Source organism: Rhinopithecus bieti, unplaced genomic scaffold (genome assembly GCF_001698545.2).
Source record: "Rhinopithecus bieti isolate Rb0 unplaced genomic scaffold, ASM169854v2 scaffold_58095, whole genome shotgun sequence".
NCBI lineage: Eukaryota > Metazoa > Chordata > Mammalia > Primates > Cercopithecidae > Rhinopithecus > Rhinopithecus bieti.
This window is the reverse complement of record NW_016823660.1, coordinates 1,787,639-1,811,360: the sequence shown is the minus strand read 5'-3', so window position 1 is coordinate 1,811,360 and position 23,722 is coordinate 1,787,639. Positions and strand designations below refer to the sequence as shown.

Below are 23,722 nucleotides of genomic sequence, written 5' to 3'. Positions count from 1 at the left end.
CAGTAAAAAACTAATCCGGAGATACTACCAGGGAGTCAACAGGTAGATTAAAATGGAAACTAAAAAACACTAAAATAATCCAAAAGAAGACAGAAAAAGAAGAAAAATACAATAAAACACAGAAGAGACACACAGAAAACAAATAATAAAATAGTAACTTAAATTCAATCATTTCCATAATTTAGTAAATACACACACACACACACACACACACACACACACACACACCAAAGGTTGGCTTAACATTAGAAAAGCAGTAGAATTCACAACATTAAGAGAATAATGGCAGACAAAACAATCATCTCAACGTATGCAGAGAAAGCATCTTTTAAAAACTTCGACACCATTTGCGACAATCTCAGCAAACTAGGAGTAACAGGAATGTCCTCAAACTGATAAAGCCAACGTTATATTAATGGTAAAAGATGGAGCTGTTTTCCCCTGAGATCAGGATCAAGGCAAGTCTGCTAAGTAACAACACTTGAAAATAACTTGAAATGGGTCAAGACCTGAATATAAAACCTAAAACTGTAAAACTTCCAGAAGAAAACAGGAGAATGTCTTTGCAACCTTGAGAGAGCAAATAACTTTTACATAGAACAGAAAAATTATAAAACATAAAAGAAAAAATGATAAATTAGATTTCATCAAAATTAAACTTTTGCTTTTAAAAGACACCATTAAAAAAAAATGAAAAGGTCAGCCACAGACTGCAAGGAAATTATGTGTAACACATTTATCAGATGAAGAACATGTATCCAAGAGTATGTAAAGAACTCTCAAAACTCAGTAACGAGACAAACAGTCCACTTTTTAAAAATGCGCTGGGTACAGTGCCTCACACCTGTAATCTCACACTTTGGGAGGCTGAGGCAGGTGGATCACTTGAGGCCAGGAGCTCGAAACCAGCCTGGTCAATAGAGTGAAACCCCATCTCTACTATAAATATAAAAATTAGCTGGGCTTAGTGGTGCACACACCTGTAATCCCAGCTACTCGGGAGGCTGAGGTGGGAGAATTGCTTGAACCCAGGAGGTGGAGGTTGGAGTGACCCAAGATCACAACACTGCACTTCAGCCTGGGCAACAGAGCAAGACTCTGTCTCAAAAAAAAAAAAAAAAAAGTCAAAAGATTTGAATACACACTTTACCAAAGAAGATGGAGGGTCCCTAACCCCCAGGCCACACCAGTCTGTGGCCTGTAAGGAACCAGGCCACACAGAAGGTGAGGAGCAGGCAGGCAAGGGAGCATCACCATCTGAGCTCCTCCTCCTATCAGATCAGCAGTGGCATTAGGAGCACAAACCCAGTTGTGGACTGCACGTGCAAGAAACCTAGATTAGGCACTCCTTATGAGAATCTAATGCCTGATGATCTGAGGTGGAACAGTTTCATCCTGACACCATCCTCTCCTGCCCTGTCTGTGGAAAAACTGTCTTCTGTGAAACTGGTCCCTGGTGCCAAAAAGGTTGGGGACTGCTGCATAAAATCATGCTAGTCATTAGTCAATGCAAACTGAAGTACAAGATACCACCACATACTTACTACACTGGCAAAAATTTAGAAGGCTGACTATAGCAAGTGTTGGCAAGGATGTGGAGCACCTGGATCTCACATATGCTACTGGTGGTTTATAAGATGGTATAACCACTTTGGAAATCAGTTTAGTAGTTTCTCAAAAAATTAAACCATATGGCCTCACCATTCCACTCCTACTTAGTTAGCCAAGAGAAACAAAAACATATTTGTCAAAAGACTTGTACAAAAACCTTGTAATAACTTTATTTATCATAGCCAAAATGGGGTAGAGGAAGAAATCCCTAAATATTCATCAACAGGTGCATGGATAGACAAATTGTAGTATTTCTATACAATGAAATGCTATTCAGAATGAAAAAAAGGATGAAAAAGAATGAATTATTGATGTAGGAAACAACATGGGTGAATCATTATGCTGAGTGGAAAAAGTCTGGCAAAATGGATGCATACTGTATAATCCTATTTAGATAACATACGAAATCATTTCAAATAATCTATAGTGACAGAATGCAGATCAGTGGTTGCCTGGGAACAGGGTGGAAGGCTGGATTACCAAGGGCACATGGAAATTTTTTGAGATGGAAACATTCATTATGTTGACTGTGGTGATGTTTTCACATGTGTATGCAGATGCTAAAACTGATATAATTGTACATTTTAAATATATGCAGTTTATTCTAATTACATCTTGATGTTATAAAAAAGAATCTGAGAAGTAGGGGAAATGTAACGTAATAGAAAAAGTAATGAATTTATGAAATCCAACTAATTTAAATTATATCCCAAAGTTTAATTCCCTTTTATTTAGTTAGCAACAATATTTTAATACAATGCTTAGGTCTCTTGAAACAGTTTTTCATACCTGTTCTGCAGGTGGTGCACCAAGAGGTAGTGCTAGTCTTTAAAATGAAATGTCACACTCTTTACAGGAACAGCATGAAGTACTGGTATACTGTATTCTAAACTGGTACACTGTATTCTATCACAAAGACTAAAGTTTTACAGCAGAAAAATACCCTACTGAGTGTATATAACACAATTAATATCCAAGAATGTGAGAGATATTAAAATTAGTATAATGCCCTACTTTGGAGTTTAGGCTTAATATTCATTTATGGTTACTTAACCAATGTTGTTGTTGCTATTTGCTAGTGTTCCTTCAGCAATAGTAGGCCTAAGTAAAAAGTATTGTTGAAAATCAAAATTGAGAATTGTCTGTGCATTGATTTCTTTCTTATGGACAGAGAAAAGATTGCCTTTATTCAATTATGATGGCAGGACACTTTGGTTGAAAATCTGCAACACATGGTTGAAAGATCACTTCCCTGACACACGGCATCCCACAGCAGGGTTCAAATATTTTTAGAACCACATCAAGGGGTAATTGAACAAGACATTTATGACATTGCCACGTGCATTTAAAAGGTAATGTGTCTACAACCAAATTGTTTGCTAATCATAATCAACCTGAATTACCTAGGTCTGATGTTATTTTACTGATGAAGAATGTCAGTGCCTAATTGTAATGAGTTCCACAGGAACCTCATGAGCTCATTCACAATGAGGAATCCTGAATAAGAGATCTGAAATTCTGATGAGAAGGAGATTCCAAGGGAAAGATGTGCCTATTAACCACAAGGCAGGCAGGACTTCGTCACAGTTCACTGAGTACCCACTGTGTAGACCAGTTAAGGCAAAATAGAAAACAAAATAGGAGTCCTCTTCCCACTTCCCCAAAATATGCCAAAATAGCTGCCCTGGGGAGACAGGAAAAAAAATTTTAACTGGTACCCTAGTTATAACGCCTTTTTTAAAAAAAGAAAAAGAAAATTCAAGTGAAGTATCCTATGGACAAAGAAGTTGTCTAGAACATGGATGCTTTAAAACCTACAAAAATACAAAAACTGCAATACACATCTTTCTGAGAACCACAGAAAGTGATTAATAGATGTGGTTGACTTAGAATGCCCAAATTCTAGACTACACAGATTTTGGAATTCATCAAGTATTTGATGTCCACTGTAATACTTCTTGTTACCTATTTTATTTTAATTTAATGCACAAGAGATCCTTTTGACTGGTTGTATTAATAGTCATTCAGATTTATTGATGATGACCTATATAGCCTTAAAACAATGTTGATGTTGCTTTTCAAGGAGGAAATTTCCCACAGGCTGGGCATGGTGGCTCACACCTGTAATCTCAGCACTTTGGGAGGATGAGGCAGGAGGATCACCTGAGGCCAGGAGTTTGAGATTAGCCTGGGCAATGTAGTGAGACTCCATCTCTACAATCAATCAATCAGTAAGAAACTTCCCACAGAGGAGCAAAAGGCAGAAAACAAGGGTTTCAGCCACCACTTTCTTGAAAAGCAACTTTGAATGTTTAATATTATTACAAGGATAATTTTAAACATTTCATATAGCTCATTCAGCCATTTTAGCTCGAGTACCTGATTTAGCAACCATTTAAATAATTTTAAAATTAAGGTAATTACAAATTCACAAGTAGTTACAAAATAGTACAGAGATGTCCTATTTAAAATCACTTAGCTTCCTCTTGAAATATTTACATAACTATAGCACTTTAGGAAAACCAGAAAATCAGCAAACTACAGTTAATAAACTAATATTTCTTAAGATTTAAAAGCCTGAGTATGATACAATAACTCATATATACACATTAAAGTGTATATATCTTCCTTACTTTTCACACGTTTAACACCCCCATGTAGCCAGCACTCTAACAAGAAGCAGAAAATTGCTAGCACCCCAGAATCACCTCTTGGGTTCCCATTCTAACCCAACTCCTTGAGATTTCTGACAGCACACATTAATGTTGCCTTTATTGCAATTATAAAAATGAAATCATACTGTCTCATTCATTCTCTTGTATCTGCCTCCTTTTGTTCAACACATTTGCGAGATTCATTCTTACTGTTGCACGCAGTTGCAGATTGTTCATTCTCATTGCATTACAGTATTACATTGTATTCATGTACTATACTTCTCCATTCTGCTTATCCATTCAAATGATAAGCATTGGGGTAGTTTCCAGTTCTGAGCACTTATGAATAATGGCTAAGAATATCTCAGTACGTGTCTTTTGGTGAATGTACTTATGCATTTCCATTGGGTGTACAGTAGGATTGGGATTGCTGGGTCAAGGGTATATGTTTGCTCAGCTTTGGTGGCCACTGCTACTTAGTTTTCCAAAATGATTGTGTTGATTTACATTCCCATCAGCAATGTGCAGGAGTTCTTTTGCTCCATAACTTTTTCTGGTGGATATGTAATACATGCTTTCAAAAAGAGAATTATAGAAATAAACATCAAACAATACTGGTGGTATAATCAAAGCAATCACTTTTCTCCAATATTCAAGACTCTGCCCAAAGTATTTTAGAAAGCAAAACTATCTGAAATTCTAAAATTACTCTTAAAATACATTCTTCTTTAATTAATTAAATCACCCTGGTTTGATGCTGTATTTTCCAAACATGTCTGATATCAAGAATCACCTGTTATATAAATACAGATTCTTGGGCATATCTTCTTGTAGAACTCTAAGAGATTCTTATCCTCAGGCAAGCCTGCGAAACATTACTATATGAAGATCTTTTGACATTAACATCTGTCTAAAAGTAAATCAGGGTGAAAAGTAACTACTTTGGGGATTTCTTTGGAGAGTCCCAGCCCCACAACTTTTCTGTAATATTGTCAACTTCTATAACAACTTCAGAGGCAAACATTTAAACAGCTGGTTAAATTGAGGCTAAAGTGTGTTTGTCGCCCTAGGTCCTTCCATAATATCACATCTCTCACAGGGAAAGATTGCCTTATGCATATTTCTCATCTTCAAAAGAAGTCAGCTTTGACTACTTAGTGGAATACAACAAAGATAGTCCGCAGTTTTAAAGGACTGTTGGTGATAAATAGGAGGAAGAACATGAGAACTGGTATCAGAAAAAACCTGGTTTCGAATCCAAGTGCACCCATCATCTATGGAACCCAAGTCAACATATCCTTTCCATCCCTATCTCCTTCTCTGTGAAATAGAGATAATATCAACCATCTTACACTTGACTGGCAAGGCTACAAAAATTAAGACAAACAAAGGAGATGAATACACAGTAGGAAGCCTAAAATTTGTTTTTTTCTTTGTAATCTGTTTTTGCATCTTCTAGGTCTCTTCTATAATTGCTCACCTGTAAGCTTAAAAATCGTTTTGTAAAATTTTCTAACAACTTATATATCAGAATTCAGCTTTTGTAAGAGAGGCGAATAACTATGGCGGGGGGGGGAAGAAAAGAAACTGCCTAGTTCCACATTTTCATTAACTTTCATCTCTGTTGGTAGAAAAACAGCAGTCTTATAACTTATGACTGAAAATGATTACAAACAATAATTTGGAAAATGTAGTAAAAGAAGGAACTTGAGGTCACAGAAAACTATAATTTTAAAATAAAGTTGAACTCTTCCAAAACTAGAGAACATCGCTAAGGGCAATATACAAGTAAATTTTTTAAAACAGTACTAAAACCGCTTGAAAAGGCCAACATTTCAATTTAGCCTTTTAGACAGCTTTCTAATATCAACATATTAAGTAGTCAAATGGCTTTTATTCTGCAGATCAAAATGCTGCAAGCATCACATTTTATTTGTAAGAATGCCTATGAAAACTACTTTTATAAAAATAAATCTAATTCTGTGTACTGAAAAGAAGCTTACCATATTTAAACTATATAGCCACGAAAAGCCCATTTAACACTATCTGCCAATTACTGCATATAAAAAGTAATTAAGAAAGGTTTATATTATAATAAGTCTCCTTCAGCTCTCTGTGATTTGATTCTTCTAATCTTAAAGCTGGTAAAAACCTCTGGAAAACATTAGCACTTATTTTAGGAAACAGAATTGTTAGACTTTTATTTAGAAGAAAATTTGTAAGTAATAATTTGATGTCATATGTGTACTAAAATTCACCGTAAAAACCTAAGAGTAGGGAAGCTGTGATTAACAAATATTCTGCGAAAAATCTGTGTAATTTAGGGGAAATCCTTTAACCACTTTGCCTTGGTTTCCTCTTCTGTAATATGGGGATAATGTCACTATATATTTCTTGGAGCAGCTGGGAGGTCTAGATGAGTGAGTATTCAGAACAGTGCTTGATACCATACGTGCTTGGGAAGTATTAAGCAATCATTATTAATGAGTACAAAAAGAAAACAGTTACAAAGAATGAAGATCTACTATTTGATAGCACAACAGGGTCACTATAGTCAATAAATATACAACTTAATTGTATATTTTAAAATAATGAATGTAATTGGATTGTTTGTAACTTAAAGGATAAATGCTTGAGGGAATGGATACCGCATTCTCCATGATGTGCTTATTTCAGCATTTCATTCCTGTATCAAAACATCTCGGCCGGGCGTGGTGGTTCACGCCTGTAATCCCAGCACTTTGGGAGGCCAAGGCAGATGGATCACGAGGTCAAGAGATCGAGACCATCCCAGCCAACATAGCGAAACCCTGTCTTTACTTAAAGCACAAAAAATTAGCTGGGTGTGGTCGCCTGTGCCTGTACTCCCAGCTACTCGGGAGGCTGTGGCAGGAGAATCGCTTGAACCCAAGAGGCAGAGATTGCAGTGAGCTGAGATCGCGCCACTGCACTCCAGCCTAGCAACAGAGCGAGACTCCGTCTCAGAAAGAAAAAAACCTCATGTACCCCATAAATATATACACCTACCATATACCCACAAAATTTTAAAACAAGTTAAAAAATTTTTGTAAATAATTTTTTTTAAAACTTGTAAATTATTGTAAGTGTAGTCGTGGGAACACCGAATAGCGCAGAACTCACGGGGCACTGTCACGCCATAGTGCTGGGTGTCACTGATTAGCAGCTTTCGTTTCAGTTCATTCAGCCCTACTCCCACAGGACCTGAAAAACAGATAACAGAACTCCATTATCGAAAAAACACCACATGAACATTTCTGTAACTGACATAAGTCTCTAAGACAGACTGAAAACATGGATCCAGCTTTGCATCCTAAGTAAAGAGATTATTTCCCGTTAACTCAAACTTAAGAAAACGCTAGATTTCTTTTGTTGCTTTTTTACTTTTTCAATTGAAATCCTCAGCTTCTCCTCCAAAAGGATAGAAAGATTTATATTTAAATGAGATACATTCAAGAGTATTCAGGCTGGGTGCGGTGGCTCACGCCTGTAATCCCAGCACTTTGGGAGGCCAAGTTGGGCAGATTACGAGGTCAGGAGATCAAGACCATCCGGGCAAATACGGTGAAACCCCACTCCTAAAAAAAAAAAAAAAAAAAAAAAAAAAAAAAAAAAAAATTAGCCGAGCATAGTGGCGGGCGCCTGTAGTCCCAGCTACTCGGGAGGTTGAGGCAGGAGAATGGCGTGAACCCAGGAGGCAGAGCTTGCAGTGAGCTGAGATCACACCACTGCACTCCAGCCTGGGTGACAGAGCGAGACTCCATCTCAAAAAAACAAAAAAGAATATTTAAGTATTACCAAATAATAAGCTGCCCACAAGAGCCTAAAAAATATGTTCACCTAAGAAAATTCAATTGCATAATGCAGACAGTGATAATGTCAATTTTAAATGTTTTTAAGTGTTAATAAAACAAAATCTTTCACCCTGACTTTATGTGGGATAAAGTTATGCATTTTACATCTGCTAAACAATCAGCCACATTTACATGTGCTGAGACCTTTTCCTGCACTATAGACTTCCTTAAGCATTTGAAAACTTGCATAGACCTTACACACTTTACTCAATGAATGTATATACACTGGACACCGATAAGGAGCAAGGCATACAGTAGATTCTGTGGACAACAGTAGATGATAAGTGGACTCTGATCTTAAGGAAAGTCACTGGTTAATTATGAGTCTGGGGCCAGAAAAACAAAAAACAAAGAGCAGTTTCAAATATGAGTCTGAAATCAAAAGTTAGATGGGCATAAGCCCCCCCTTTCCAGCATTGCTCTCCACCTAAAAGCTTCTCACAATGCTGCCATTCTCACAATTAATGGATGGTGTGGTTCAGTGGGTGACGCAAGCTACAGGACCACACTGCCCTCAGGTAGAGTCCCGTCTCTTCCCATCTGCTATGCCTTCACCTTGGTGATACTGGAAGGGAAAGCCAGGGGCGTAGTTAGATTTCATTTTAATTCTAAAAGTGTGCGTGTTCCCTCTCCTTCTTGGGCAGAATGAACGAGAATTGAGAACTCGTGCACAGTGCCTAGCACAGCGTCCAGGTACTTGACTGTTCACTGCCTTGCCTATGTCTTCTTCCACCCTGAGGAGGTCACAGGTGGCTTTGAAAGAATAAGGTTTTACACCACAAAATGGAGAACATGCAGGTGTAAAGAGAAGTAAGGTGGGCATCCCAGATGGAGGGAAAAGGACGAGCAAAGACGAAGAGGGGACGTGGGGGACTGTGCTGTTCTTGCCCTAATGCCATTTCCAGTTCCCTGCCCCTTGATAAAAACACCTGTCTCCAGGTGGTCATTCACTACCACCTTCAACCTTTCTCCACACTGCTGTCCAGTATCAATTCTCTGGCAACTTTCCCTTGTTCTGTAAGACAGCAACTCTCAATTCTCCCTCTTACAATAAATATGCCATAATATCCCATTTATATCCTGAAATGGAATTAATTGCTAACATAACTTACCAATATAATTCTCCCTTCCAAATTAATACATCGCCCTAACTAAAAATAATATACGAAAGCGAGAAAAAATAATTTATAATAAAGCAATATGTATTTCAATATGTAAATGCTTGGCATGACTAGAGCAGAAAATCTAACCAAGTCAGAGGTTTGCACCTACTTATAAGAAATAAGTTTGGATTTAAAAGATCAGGAGCTATTCTGCACAAGAAAGAACAGGAAAACAAAAGCCCAGTGGTACATGTAAATCCAGGAATAAGAACTAGTATTTGGATAGAAACCACAGATCAGACTTCCTTGAATATGATAAGGAAAGAGGAAAACAACTAAGGATAGCATGTCAAGGTTATTGAAGTGAAAACAACACAAATGACTTGGGTTTACCCAAGAGTAGTATATGGGGCCTGGCGTGGTGGCTCACACTTATAATCCCAACACTTCGGGAGGCCGAGGTAGGCAGATCACTTGAGGTCAGGAGTTTGAGACCAGCCTGGCCAACATGGTGAAACCCTGTCTCTGCTAAAAATACAAAACTGAGCTGGGTGTGTCAGTGGGCACCTGTAGTCCCAGCTACTCGGGAGGCTGAGTCAGGAGAATTGCTTGAACTCGGGAGGCAGAGGTTGCAGTGAGCTGAGATCGTGCCATTGCGATCTAGCCTAGGTGACAGAGTGAGACTCTGTCTCAAAAAAAAAAAAAAAAAAAAAATGCAAAAAAAGTGTCCTAGCCTGCTTTGTCCCTCAAGATAACCAGAACTATAGGAAGGGATGTAAATTCACTATTTCCTTAGGAGATCTCAGCTCTGGAGTGATTCCTAGAGTGTGAGACACTTTGCCAAGTGAGAGTCTAGTGTTTCCTTTCTTATTCTTAAAAACCTTTCCTAACTACAAAATAATAATAATAATAAATTAACTCTCTAGGGGAAAAAAAACTAGGTATATTTGAATTAGTGGGAAAAAATATGCCATCTCTAATGTGATATTCTTAAATTTTGACTATATTTGATTTTGGGCCTAGGTTATAAGTTTATAATCTAACCCTTACAAGCAAGCTCACTTCACTCTACACTTGTGGAGTGTACACCCATGAAGGGTGCCAAGAACATTCAGAGGCAAATGACTTTATTTGGAAAATTTTCCCTAAATTACGTTATTCGCGGTCATTGTCTTCAAAGGTAGAAGTATCCTTCAAAGAAGGTTAAAAATAAAGACATAATTTCAATCATTCTTACTGCAAAATTGTCCAGTGGTCCTACAAACAGCATTTTTGCAGTCAGGCCCTTGAATCCATTCTGCCATTCCCACTGGAGAAGCTCTAGAGTCTCCCCTGGACTTTAAAAGACCACAGCTCAGATGCACCATCCCGTCCTGTATCCTCCTTCTAGGGTTAGGCCTAAGTTCACAACATTTTTAGTTGGCTGGTTGGTATTTGGAATACAAAATCTACTTACATGCCAAGCAATTTAGGGATGCAAACCGAGTTAGGTTTATTCATATGCCTCTGCAATAGGATAGTTTCATTTACCCCTTCAATAAAGAAATTTCTATCACAATTGGTGAAATACACTTCCATGTGCATATATAAGTACATGGCTCTGTAGCTCATTTCCAGCTGAGCTTGCTAATGATAAAGCGCAAAAGAGAACAGAATCTAAACAGCCCGTCTTTAAACCACAGACAACAAACTGTGGCATAAGGATGATGAGGACATAGTGAGTTCTTTTCACATGACAGGCATGTGTGACACGGTTCACATACACTGTTACTCACCCTCAAAACATCCCTGCAAGAAAGGTATCATTATCCTCATTTTACAGATGAGAACACTGAGACAATGAAAGGTGAGGTAATTTCCCAAAGGTCACACATCTGGCATGTGGCTTAGCTGGTATTCAAAAGCCTGTCTGTCTAACTCGAAAGTCTGCATTCTTTCCACTCTACCGATGATCTTATCAAAAGAATATGCCGGTAAAACATGAACTCGGGTAGCTGTTGCTCTGCTGTCTGTTTACGGTTGTGAATTGGAACTTCAAGGACTCTCTCATCCCCAGTCCATGCAATCCACACTTTGTGATGACTAATTATGCTCCTGGAATAGGCAGAGACGCAGGCTACAAAAAGTGGCAGACGTCAAATCTGGTCATCTCAAAGCTCTCTGTGCAGAATCTCTGAGAAGTCTAACATAAACTGAATGAGGATGATGTGCAGAACAGGCCTGGACCACAGACACTGGGCGCATCTGTTAGGATTCTCAATTCAGGACTGAGGAAAATCAAACACAAAGATGGTATATGTAAGTAAAAGCCAAAAGGCACATTAAAAATGATTTTGTAGCTTATTAACCTGGAATTCAGGCAGTGAACTAAAGTTGGTGTGTCTCCTAGCTTTAAAAAGAAAATAGAAGAATGTTTATAGCCAAACCAGAATTGTAAGTAACTAAGTATCTGCTTCATTTAAAAAATATTTCACAAGAATTTATAAAACCATGTTGGAAGGGAAGAATAAAGCTGTGTGTATCAATTTGTATTGGGTGAAGGTCTTGGGAAAAATGTGTGTCAATTGGATAATTAACATAATTAGAAAAGCATAATACTATTTCAAATTCCTTTTTATGCATTTAATTAGTAACTCCTTATTGAAAGTAGGCAAATTTTGTTGTATGGTTTTATAAAAGTTTCATTCATTTTAACCAAAGTAATGTAGCCCATTTAAAGTGTCGATAAAATGTTAATAAAATTTCTATTTAAGATTGTACATTTAAGAAAACAGTCATTGTTAACTACATGCAAAGATTCTTTTATGTTTATCTTAAAAAGGTTAAAACAACTATAGCAAATTCTCAGCTTTAATTTACATGGAAGAAGGTAGACATATATGACACCTTTTCCCCAAATGATCTTGAAATTGGTTAACATTATTGCCTCAGTTCATGTAATGTAATTATGAGATGTAGGGTATTTTCATTCTGTTCTGTTTCAGATTTTCTTCTTATTCCCCAAATATGTTTATGTGTTTATGATTTGTAACAAATGTTTATGTATAAAAAACAAAAAGTGTATTTTGATTAGAATGCTGGCACAGTATATTTTCAAAATTAATTCATAGTTGATGCATACAAGTTTTTCATTCTGTCAGCATAGTTCCCCAAATAATCTACTTTTTGACTCTGATACAGACATGTACCACTAAAAAAACAAAAAAACAAGCCAGGTGCAGCAGTTTGCACCTGTAATCCCAGTTACTTGGGAGGCTGAGACAGGAAGATCACTTGAGACTAGGAGTTTGAGTCCAGCCTGGGCAACACAGCAAGATCCTCTCTAAAAAACAAAACAAAAACAAACAAACAAAATATAAAACAAAGCTAAATGAGTAGAAAGAGATTTGAGGCAATAACATCAGTGCCTAGAAGAGCACCCAAAACCATACAAGCACTGAAAAAATGATTTGAAATACGAGGTATGATGTTCTTATACTGACAAAAAAAAAAAGAAAAAAAAAAAGAGCCTGTTAATGGCCATGCCCTCAGGCATTGTGTTTTGAACCTTCAACTCTTTACTTATTTACGTGTTAGTGCGCGCATTCTGTGCGAATGAATAAACATTTACTTGAACAGCAATATGTATTACTATTGTGAAAATAATTACTGAAATCTATGAAATGTGGTATATGAGTATATTTTAAATGACAGTCATAAAGAATAAGCATATGGATGGGCGTAAGCCTATCACTCAGGGAGGCCAAAGCGGGCGGATCACCTGAGGTCAGGAGTTCCAGACCAGGCTGGCCAACATGGTGAAACTCCATCTCTACCAAAAATTTAAAAATTAGCCAGGTATGGTGGGGGGTGCCTGTAATCCCAGCGGGAGAATGGCTCAAACCCAGGAGGCAGAGGTTGCAGTGAGCCAAGATTGCACCACTGCACTCCAGCCTGGGCGACAGAGCAAGACTCCATCTAGGAAAAAAAAAAAAAAGAGAGAGAGAGAGAGAATAACCATAAAATATTTTTTATATTCTAAATCTCCAACATAAAATTTAAGTATAATTTTTCTTAAGGCTGATGACTATCAAATTGGTTTTAATAATTTAAATATAGATGGGTGGTACCTTACACATGAAAAGACAATCTGCTGAAAATGAATGTTCATGATAGGTGAGAGAAGAAAAGAGAGAAACAGGTAGGTGGAGATTAACCAAATTAGTTTCAACACACTACATATTCACATAACAGTCATACTGCATTAATGATAAAAGCCATTCTTATTTGGATTGATGTCTAATATTTGGATTAATGTCAAATATTAAATTAGATATTGGAGAGACGTGTTGTTCTGATCAAGTACTGTTCACTTTTGCTACTGATTTGTACATATTGGCACAAACATTAAAATGGCAGATCATGGCTGGGCGTGGTGGCCCACACCTGTAATCCTAGCACTTTGGGAGGCCAAGGTGGGCAGATTGCCTGAGCTCAGGAGTTCGAGACCAGCCTGGGAAACATGCTGAAACCCTGTCTCTACTAAAATACAAAAAATTAGCCAGGTGGGGTGGTGTGTGCCTGTAGTCCCAGCTACTCGGGAGGCTGAGGTAGGAGAATTGCTTGAACTCAGGAGGCGGAGGTTGCAGTGAGCCGAGATCGCGCCACTGCACTCCAGCCTGGGTGACAGAGGGAGACTCCATCTCCATAAAAAATAAATAATAAAATAAAATAAAATGGCATATCATGAGGTAAGTACAAAATGGAGACTGCTTTTACCTCTGGTGTACCTGTACTGCTTCACAGGAAAGTTCCTTCCACAGTTCCCCCCAAACATTTTGATGCTATTGCCTAGATTTGTTACTCTTACTACCCTGATAAAAATATCAGAATTACTGGAGTCTGCAATAAGTATCCAGATTGCTTTTTGTTAACTGAAAAAAAAACACACTTATTCATTTGATTTACTGCAAGACGAATCCAAGGACATCTTTAGGTATTTGTGACATCAGACACCTGTTATAAAAGGATATCTACTTATCACATTGTAGCACCACTATTTTTTTGTTTAAAGCATAAAATAAAAAAAAAAAAAAAAACCATGCTATTATATTTGGCCTATAATCTTAGAATGATATTAGTGATCTGGATTTTTGTGTTTGAGAGTGACAAATCTGTCTATAAAACTAAAGTTCACTTGGAATCAAACTATATAAAAAGTACAGCAACTTAGAAGTTTGCAACAAGCTCTGACTTGGGTTCAGATTTCCTTTCTTCCGTGCTTTTATAATAGGAAAAAAGTATTATCAATAAAGCATTGATTTATATGAGAGAGAGAAAAAGAAAGAAAGTGAAAAAGAGGAAGGAAGGGAAGGGAAGGGAGGAGGGGAGAGGAGGGGAGGGGAGGAGAGGAGAGGAGAGGAAAGGAGAGGAGAGGAGAGGAGGAAGGAAGGAAAACAAAAGAAAAGAAAAAAGGAGTGGGAAGCTTATTGAAACAGCACCTTTTTTTCCCCACGCAACTATTTACCCTATGCTTATATAGACTGACTAAAATACTCATCTCACTCTACTTCAAAACTATGACAAGAGTGCAATAAAAATAAGAGGTCAAAATAAAATAATCCCTGGGTGTTCTGTAGCTAAGTAGAAGGGGGCATGGGGAACTACCTTACTTCAGAGTTTGCTCAGAATGGGGCCACCAAGACCCCAATTCAAAATCTATCCTGTCCGTGTCCCCAGCTCTCCATCCCCTTATCCCATTCCACTGTACTTTCTTCCATAGACGTATCGCCCTCTAACAACTATACAAGCGATTTTATTATTTATTACTAATTTACTATAAATATGGTTTTGGTCCATCTTCTCCCATTAGAACATAAATGGCACAAGAGCAAAAATGTCTGTGTGCTCAGAACAGTGCCTGGCATAGCTGGTATACCGTAAAACTCAGCTGAATGAACAGATTTGTGATTTATGCCCAGAAATGAAGTCGGAAAATAAATATTTAAGATTGACCAATGGCATAAAAAGCCAACTGTGATTCCAATAAAGATCACATTTACCTTTTACATACAAGGGTTATAATTTTAAATCCATCACATTCTCATCATTCTCATGAATTTCATTATGACTTTCGGTTTTACAGTTATCTATATAAAATCCTCCAGCGCCAACTCTAATTCCTACAAGCCTTCCATCAAAGTGCAACAAAAGATATGAGAATTCTAATAAATACACTAACACTCACATTTAGTTTCAAGCACTTACTTTTCGCTCTGCTTTATGTGGGAGGCTTGTGTTGTGCTACAGTTTTATGGAAAAATAATGACAGTCTTATAATAAATGCCTGTTTATTCAAATTACCTCTACAAGCAGTCTTTGGGCAGCATATAAGATTTAGCACAAAGGAGGGCAGAATAGTGCTGAAATGCTCAAGCTAAAAATGTGAAATATACAGAAAGATTTATTATTAGTTTCTCTTGTACCTCCTAGCCAGACAGAACAAGTCGCGAACTGTCTGAATACCCACAAGATGAATTTTTGCTCTTGTTTTGGCTTAAACCATGAAGTGTTTTAGTTGCTTTTTAACACCCAAGTCTTCTCTCTGCTCCCTCCCTCACCTATGCACACACTATTTGACTTTATTACTTTACTTTTCAAAAAGTTGGGTTTCACTGAAGATAAGACTTGTCATGTAGGAAAATGTACTAAAAGCCTGACACTTGGTTTCAACATACTTCCTAGAAAATACTTTTAAATGCAGAAGGAAATTTAACAGAAACTGTCATTGAGATGTTTTGGTGGCTAAAATGAGGCTTAAGAATAATACATTTTCAAAATGAAGACAAAATTAAATACTTCTTATCACAGCTTGAAGTCCTCTATTGTTGTATTTTTGCCATGGTAACAACTTGGTCTATTATATTTCTTGATCATTAAATACAAGAATAAAACCCATATAGCATTATGATAATATAGAAAAATAATATTTTGTATTTCCTCAACAATATTTATGAAACAGTTTCAAACCAAGTGTCACTTTTCCCAAAGGCTTTGAAAACACTGAGTAAAAAAAATTATCATCATCATCATTATTATTATTTTTGAGACAGTCTTGCTCTGTCACTCAGTGGCACAATCTCGGCTCACTGCAACCTCCAACTTCCAAGGTTCAAGTGACTCTCCTGCCTCAGACTCCTAAGTACCTGGGACTACAGATGCCTGCCACCACATCCGGCTAATTTTTGTATTTTTAGTAGAGATGGGGGTTTCACCATGTTGGCCAGGCTGGTCTTGAACTCATGACCTCAGGTGATCCACCCACCTCAGCCTGCCAAAAAGTGCTGGGATTACAGGCGTGAGCCATGGCACCCAGCCAAAAATTATTTCCAAGGAGGACTATGACACTTACACTCTTTCCATCTTCCTATATATATACACATTGTAGGAGCCAAGGAAATACATTCCTATGTATACAATGATTTTATAATCATAAACTAAACAGTAAACAGTTAAATCAGGAATAACGCAGAATTTCCAACATTTGTGTTCATGGCTTCATTACCTATTTTAGATTATAAACTTCTAGATAATCTAGTAAGTGTTTTGAACACTGAGGCTCAAAACCAGCAGAAGTCTACTGATATTTGTACGTTTCATGTTTATCTTATTATTATGTTTAGTTAATAGGTAAGTCCTCCTCCTCCTCCTTCTTCTCCTTCTCCTCCTCCTCCCTCCTTCCTCCTCTTTCCTTGTCCTTCCTCCTCCTCCTCCTCCTCCTCCTTCTTCTGGACTATGTTGCCCAGCCCAGAATGTGCAGTGGTATAACCATAGCTCACTGTAATCTCTAACTCACAGACTCAAGCAATCCTCCCATCTCAGCTTCCTAAGCAACTGGGACTACAGGCACACACCACCATGCCTGGCTTATTTTACTTTATTTTATTTTATTTTATTTTTATTTTTTGTAAAGATAGAGTCTCACTATGTTGCCCAGACTGGTCTCAAACCAGCACTCCTCCTACCTCAGCCTCCCAAAGCGCTGGGAATTCAGGTGTGAGCCACTGCACCCAGTCTCTTTTTTTATTTTTACAGATGAGGTTTCACTATGCCTGAGCTGGTCTTTAACTCCTGGGCTCAAGTGATCCGCCTGCCTCAGTCTCCCAAGCAGCTGAGACCACAGGCATGCACCACTATGCTGGGCAATAAATATTTCTTATTAAAACCATACTAGGTGCCAGGAATTGGCCTACGTCTTTGCACAGATTATTTTGTTTAACCCTCAAAACAAACCTAGAAAGTAGGTGTTTCTATTATCTTAAATTTTCAGATGAATAACTGAAGCCCAGAGAAAATTTGAATTGTTCCCATGTCGTGTGACTACCAAAGGGTGTCACAGGACTGGAAGGCAGCCATCTTGTCCCAGAGGCCCATCTCTCATCTTCTACACTATCCTGCTTCACAGGATATAAAGAGATGGGGATTTCTCCACGTAACAGGCTCTAAGCTTCTGATACTTCCAATGTGCCATACACATAAGCTGAAAGGGTTTCTGAGCAAGGAATACAAAGAAAAAGCAAATAATAGGGAATACTTCTGAAGGACAGTTACATAAACCTGCTTTGGCTGCCACCAGATCCCACTGTGCAGTGTTGTGCTGTACACAGGCCACAGTGGGTAGAGGTGGAATGTTCTGTTAACGACACCAGGGGGCTGAAATGTCCAAGCCTCCACCTGCACAGGCATTCTTGATTCTGGAAAGTCTCTAGATCTTTTCTTCAGTAGAACTATTACTAAGAAGTTTGTATTAATATACCATGCTTACATGACTTTCTTCCTTTTTTTTTTTTTTTGAGATGGAGCTTCACTCTTGTTCCCCAGGCTGGAGTACACTGGCATGATCTTAGCTCACTGTAACCTCTGTCTCCCAGGTTCAAGCGAGTCTCTTGCCTCAGCCTCCTGAGTAGCTGGGATTACAGGCGCCCGACACCACACCTGGCTCATTTTTGTATTTTTAGTAGAGACATAGTTTCACCATATTGGCCAGGCTGGTCTCGAATTCCTGACCTCAAGTGATCCGCCTGCCTTGGCCTCCCAGAGTGCTGGGATTTCAGGCTTCGGCCACCACACCCGGCCCTCCCTCTATTTTTCATATAGAGACACAGGAAATACTATTTGCCTGAAGAGAAAATGTGATCTAATATGACAAAAAGAATAAAATGAATATTCTCCATTAAGTCTGTTCTGTTATAATCCAATTGTTAACAGATTTAAGAAATACTGCCTTATACCAGTAATAGATCCAAAATAGGAAAAGAACGTGTTGGGCCTAAAGAGTTTCAGATAAAGTTAATTTTCCGTTAATTTTCCTGGAGGAATTTCAGACTAAAGGCTAATAATCATAACAAATCTGTTGATCAAAACAGACAAACCAAAACCTGAAATACCGCGGGCAAATCCTGAACAGCAGAAAGATTAAGAGGAAACCAAAAGTTTCTAAGCCATGATTATATATAAGGCATACACGAGAAAGCACAAAACTGAAATACAACGCCAAGAAAAGTAGAAAATCAAAATAAATGGCGGCCAATTCACAATCACTAACCGAAGAGGGCAATGGCAACTGAACCCCTTCAAACAGAGCAACAAGGCTTCTCCCTGTGTGCACAGCACCAGACCTCACAGCACCTGCATCTGAACCAGCTGCAGTAGGCGAAAAGCAAAATTCACCCTAATTAATCAGGCCAGCAGCAACAGCATCACCTGGGAGCTTGTTAGAAATGCAGGCTCTCTGGCCCCACCCCAGGCTACCAGATCAGAAACTGCATCTTAACAAGACCCCCAGGTGACCAGGATGCATGTTAAATCTGACAAGCCCTAGAATAGGGTCTGGAGGTCAGAGGAGAAGGGCAGGAGCTCCTCCCTCTGTATATTCTCCAAGACTACCTCTATCTATGGCAATCAAAAAACTATTGAGAGACAGTCTCTGAACTCTGAAGGCAGTACACAGATCATGAACATAACCTTTCCTGGTAAATGGAAGACTTATCCCCAGGTTGACCACGGGAAATGTGAACAAATTAGAGAGGGAAAGACCAGGAAAATCAGCACCCCTTTGTTGAAAATTTTAAGCAGCAAGACCGTGAAATAGTAATGACAGGTGCAGTAAGGAACCCTGCCTGGACAGTGTGCAGAATTACTGTGTGGGGAAGAGCGAGGTGAGCCCACCAAGCCTGCTGAACTGACCTCAGGAGACCTACATTGGAAACTCGAGTCATAGATGTGGGCAGGATTCAAGTGAACACAAACGCTTTCACTAGACTCACATCTAAACTTTCACAAAGTAAGGAGGTATCTCTCAGGAAAATGAATGACCAGTCCTTTAAAGAGATTTAAAAAAAAAAAGTAAGATATTTAGATCCAGCACAGAGTGTCACGTACTGCCCTAATTTTAAGATTGGAAGCCATATGCCACAGTAAGATAAGAAGTAGGGTTCCGGTGTCCACCTGCTAGGATCTGAATCAGCTCTGTAACTTAACAGCTGCAGAATCTTAGACAAGTTACCTACTTCTTTCTGTGCTTCAATTTCTTCATCTGTACAACAGGGAATAATAAAAGTATTTACCATATAGTCACGACGAGGACTGAAGGAAATAATACACGCACAGCCCTTAGTTACTGTCATTACATAGCATGGAGGAAGAACAGGACTCTCTTAAAAACAAGTTAAAATTTAAAAACTTGCTTGAGACTATTTGAAAGGCATTGGGAACAGCAGAGGGTAATGAAACATGACAGTTAGATCTTAGTAGCAGAGAAACCTAAGAAGTTCAAACAGGTATTTTGGCTGTCACTGAAGCAATGCAATTAATTATTTACTTAACACCTGGAAATCTCTAGAGACTGAGGAAACACTCACTGGCAGAAGCACATATCAAAGGAAATATAAATGTTCTCTGACTGTGCCACTTGGGAGCATCAGCATTTAGCATCTCCAGTTTAGGACTATGTCAAGGGTAATACCCCTGTTGGAAGACAAAGGGGAAATCTCTGAGAATCAGGAATCAAACTTAAGGAATTTCAAACAGGAGACAGAAACAGCAGTCATTGCAATAGAATTGATATCACAGGGCTAGAAAAAAAAGGCTTTAGGATTCTGCTGGGAATGAAAAAATAAAGTGAGAAAAGGGAGGAGACCAACCCACTGACAGACTGGATAAAGACAATGTGGCACATATACACCATGGAATACTATGCAGCCATAAAAAAGGATGAGTTCATGTCCTTTGCAGGGACATGGATGAAGCTGGAAACCATCATTCTCACCAAACTAACACAGGAACAGAAAACCAAACACCGCATGTTCTCACTTGTAAGTGGGAGTTGAACAATGAGAACACATAGACACAGAGAGGGGAACATCACACACCAGGGCCTGTGTGGTAGGGGCAAGGGGAAGGAGAGCATTAGGACAAATACCTAATTCATGCAGGGCTTAAAACCTAGATGACGGGTTGATGGGTGCAGCAAACCACCATATGGCACATGTACACCTATGTAACAAACCTGCATGTTCTGTACATGTATCCCAGAATTTAAAGGAAAGGAAAGGAAGAAAGAAAGAAGAGAAAACAAAAAAAGAAAAAAGCAAAGCACTTGGCCCCAAAACAGAGTCCATATTCAATTCAGAACTTGGGTACCAAGAACCCAAAGGCCAAAGGGGAAACAGGGCAACTGAAGTGCGTACAATTAAATTAATCTCTTTACTGATGATTTTGGCCAGATGAATTTTAGTTCTATCAATCATCATGGATCTGGACAATTAGCATTCAAAGAGAGGAGAAGCAAAAATACATCAGGTCATTCTATGATTTTTGGCTGACGATGGAATGTGGTGATATATCATTCTGGGAGCACTGTTTTGCTTCAAAAGGTAGCTGGAATGATGCTGTGATATTCTTTTGTCCCGATGACCCTTTCAACTGCTGACCAGTAGGGCTGGGGTTCCATTACACAGTTTTGAGGAGGTTGATTAAGGCACACCCATGAAGAAAGGCCAAGTTGTGTCAGAGGAGTTTAAAGCTTCAGAGAGTTCTAGACCCACGATGGTGGGGAAAGCTCACCAGAGCCTATGCCCCGCTGAATACAGCCCAAAACTCTGGACAGTGCACAAAAGGCAACAACCTGGGGACTCTGAATGGCAAAAATAAAACCAGGCAGAGTGTAGATGGAGTCAAATCTGGAGAGGTGGCCTCCAAGATAATGAAGTTTCCCACTTTATTTTTCTCTCTTGCTATAGTCTCAATGTTTGTCCCCCGCAATTACATGTTGAAATGTGATCCCAGCATTGGAAGTGGGGCCCAAGGAGAGATGTTTGGGTCATAAGAGCAGATCCCTCATGAATAGATTAACACCCTCCCTGGGGTGAGGCAGTGAGGGAGTTTTCACTCTATTCATCCCCCAAGAAAGCTGGTTGTTAAAAAGAGCCTGACATCCCACCACTCCTGCTCCCTCTATCTCCATGTGATCTCTGCACACACAGGCTTCCCTTTGCCTTCCACCATGAGTCAAAGCAGCGTGAGACCCTCACCAGATGCCCAGACTTCCAGCTATTAGAACCGTGAGCCGAACAAATCATTTTTCTTTATGAATTACCCAATCTCAGGTATTCCTTTATAGCAACACACAACAGACTAACACGTGTCTTTTCTTTTCTTTTCTTTTTTTAAATTAGAGAATCTTGCTCTGTTGCCCAGGCTGGAGTACCACTGTGCAATCTCAGTTCACTGCAACCTCCGCCTCCCAGGTTCAAGCAATTCTTGTGCCTCAATTTCCCAAGTAGCTGGGACTACAGATGCCTGCCACTACACCTGACTAATTTTTATATTATTAGTAGAGACAGGGTCTTGCCATGTTGGGCAGGCTGGTCTTGAACTCCTGACCTCAGGTGATCCTCCTGGCTGAGCCTCCCAAAGTGCTGGGATTACAGGCATTAGCCACCGTGCCCAGCCTCATTGCCATTTTATTACATGTCTCTCCCCTTGGCTGAGGAGAAGAGGCGACAGGCACAGAAGAGATGTTGCTGTGATCTGTGCTGGTGAAGGAGCTGGTGAAGGAGGGACAGTGGGGTGGGAGAGGAGCAGGAGGTCTCAGGTAGCCCCAGTGAGCTGGGAAAGGCATGTTCTCTCATTGGCACACCTCTATAAGGATAAGAAGTAGGGCACTGCAAGCTATAAATAAATTCTTCCTCCTCCTCTGTGAGGAGGCTCAGTATAAATGGATTAGGAGATGTGGACATCATTAATAAAGGAAATTTTGAATTTCTTTTCAAGTATGTGAATATGTGTTTCAAAATAACGCAAACAATCTTAATATGTAATGATGCTAGTGTTCGTTTCCAGGACCTACAGACGTGAGAAACTGCATCATTTCCCATGAGTCACCCACCACCTCTCAATGAACAGCATGGGTTGTAACCTTTCAAAGGACTCCATCTTACTAAGTCGGGGTAATTCTCAGCTTCTCCATTGATTCTCATTTCCATAAGTATCATCATGAGTTTATAAAAGAACAATTGACAAGAGTGATATGGTTTGACTCTGTGTCCCCACCCAAATCTCATGTTGAACTGTAATTGGGAGAGGGACCTGGTGGGAGGTAGCCAGATCACAGAGGTGGATTTCCCCCATGCTGTTCCCATAATAATGAGTTCTCACGAGATCTGATGGTTTAAAAGCGTGGCACGTCCCCGTCGCTCTCACTCTCTCTCCCCTGCTGTCATGTGAAACCCACACCTGTTTTCCCTTCACCATCTGTCACGATTGTTAAGTTTCCTGAGGGCTCCCAGTCATGCTTCCTGTATAGCCTGTGGAAATGTGAGTCAATTAAACCTCTTTTCTTCATAAATTACCCAGTCTCATGTAATTATAGCAGTGTGAGAATGTACTGATACAAAGAGACACCATGCTCTTCTACTCCAAAACTTTTCTAAAATCATTGGCTTTGATCCTGGAAGTTTAAATATCTCTCACTACGTTTTTAAATAAATGCATTGAGGATGAAATGAAGATACATTGAGCTTGTGGCTGCTCACACCTGTGAAGGGTGCACAAGATAGATGCTAGGATGCAAATTTGAGTCAAGGCAACTGATGTTTGTGAAAATACCAGAATTCCTTTATTAACTACCTTTTTTATTTTGAGACAGAGTCTCGCTCTGTCACCCAGGATGGAGTGCAGTGGTGCAATCTTGGCTCACTGCAACCTCCACCTCCCAGGTTCAAGTTATTCTCCTGCCTCAGCCTCCTGAGTAGCTGAGACTACAGGACTGTACCACCATGCCTGGCTAATTTTTGTATTTTTGTAGAGATGGGGCTTCACCAGGTAGAGATGGGGCTTCCCCATGTTGGCCAAGCTGGTCTCAAACTCCTGACCTCAAGTGATCCTCCCGCGTTGGCCTCCCAAAGTACTGGGATTAAAGGTGTGAGCCACTGCATCCAGCCAA

General features: G+C 39.2%; 1 protein-coding gene across 6 annotated transcripts in view; it reads right to left on the bottom strand.

The window, feature by feature from the left end:
• Positions 1-23,722, bottom strand: part of MPP7 (MAGUK p55 scaffold protein 7) — a 264,439-nt gene that overhangs the window by 9,574 nt on the left and 231,143 nt on the right. For all 6 annotated transcript variants that reach the window (XM_017861696.1, XM_017861698.1, XM_017861700.1 and 3 more), the window contains one exon: positions 7,407-7,487. In XM_017861696.1, coding sequence (XP_017717185.1) covers positions 7,407-7,487 — 81 coding nt within the window. The remainder of the gene's footprint in view (positions 1-7,406; positions 7,488-23,722) is intronic.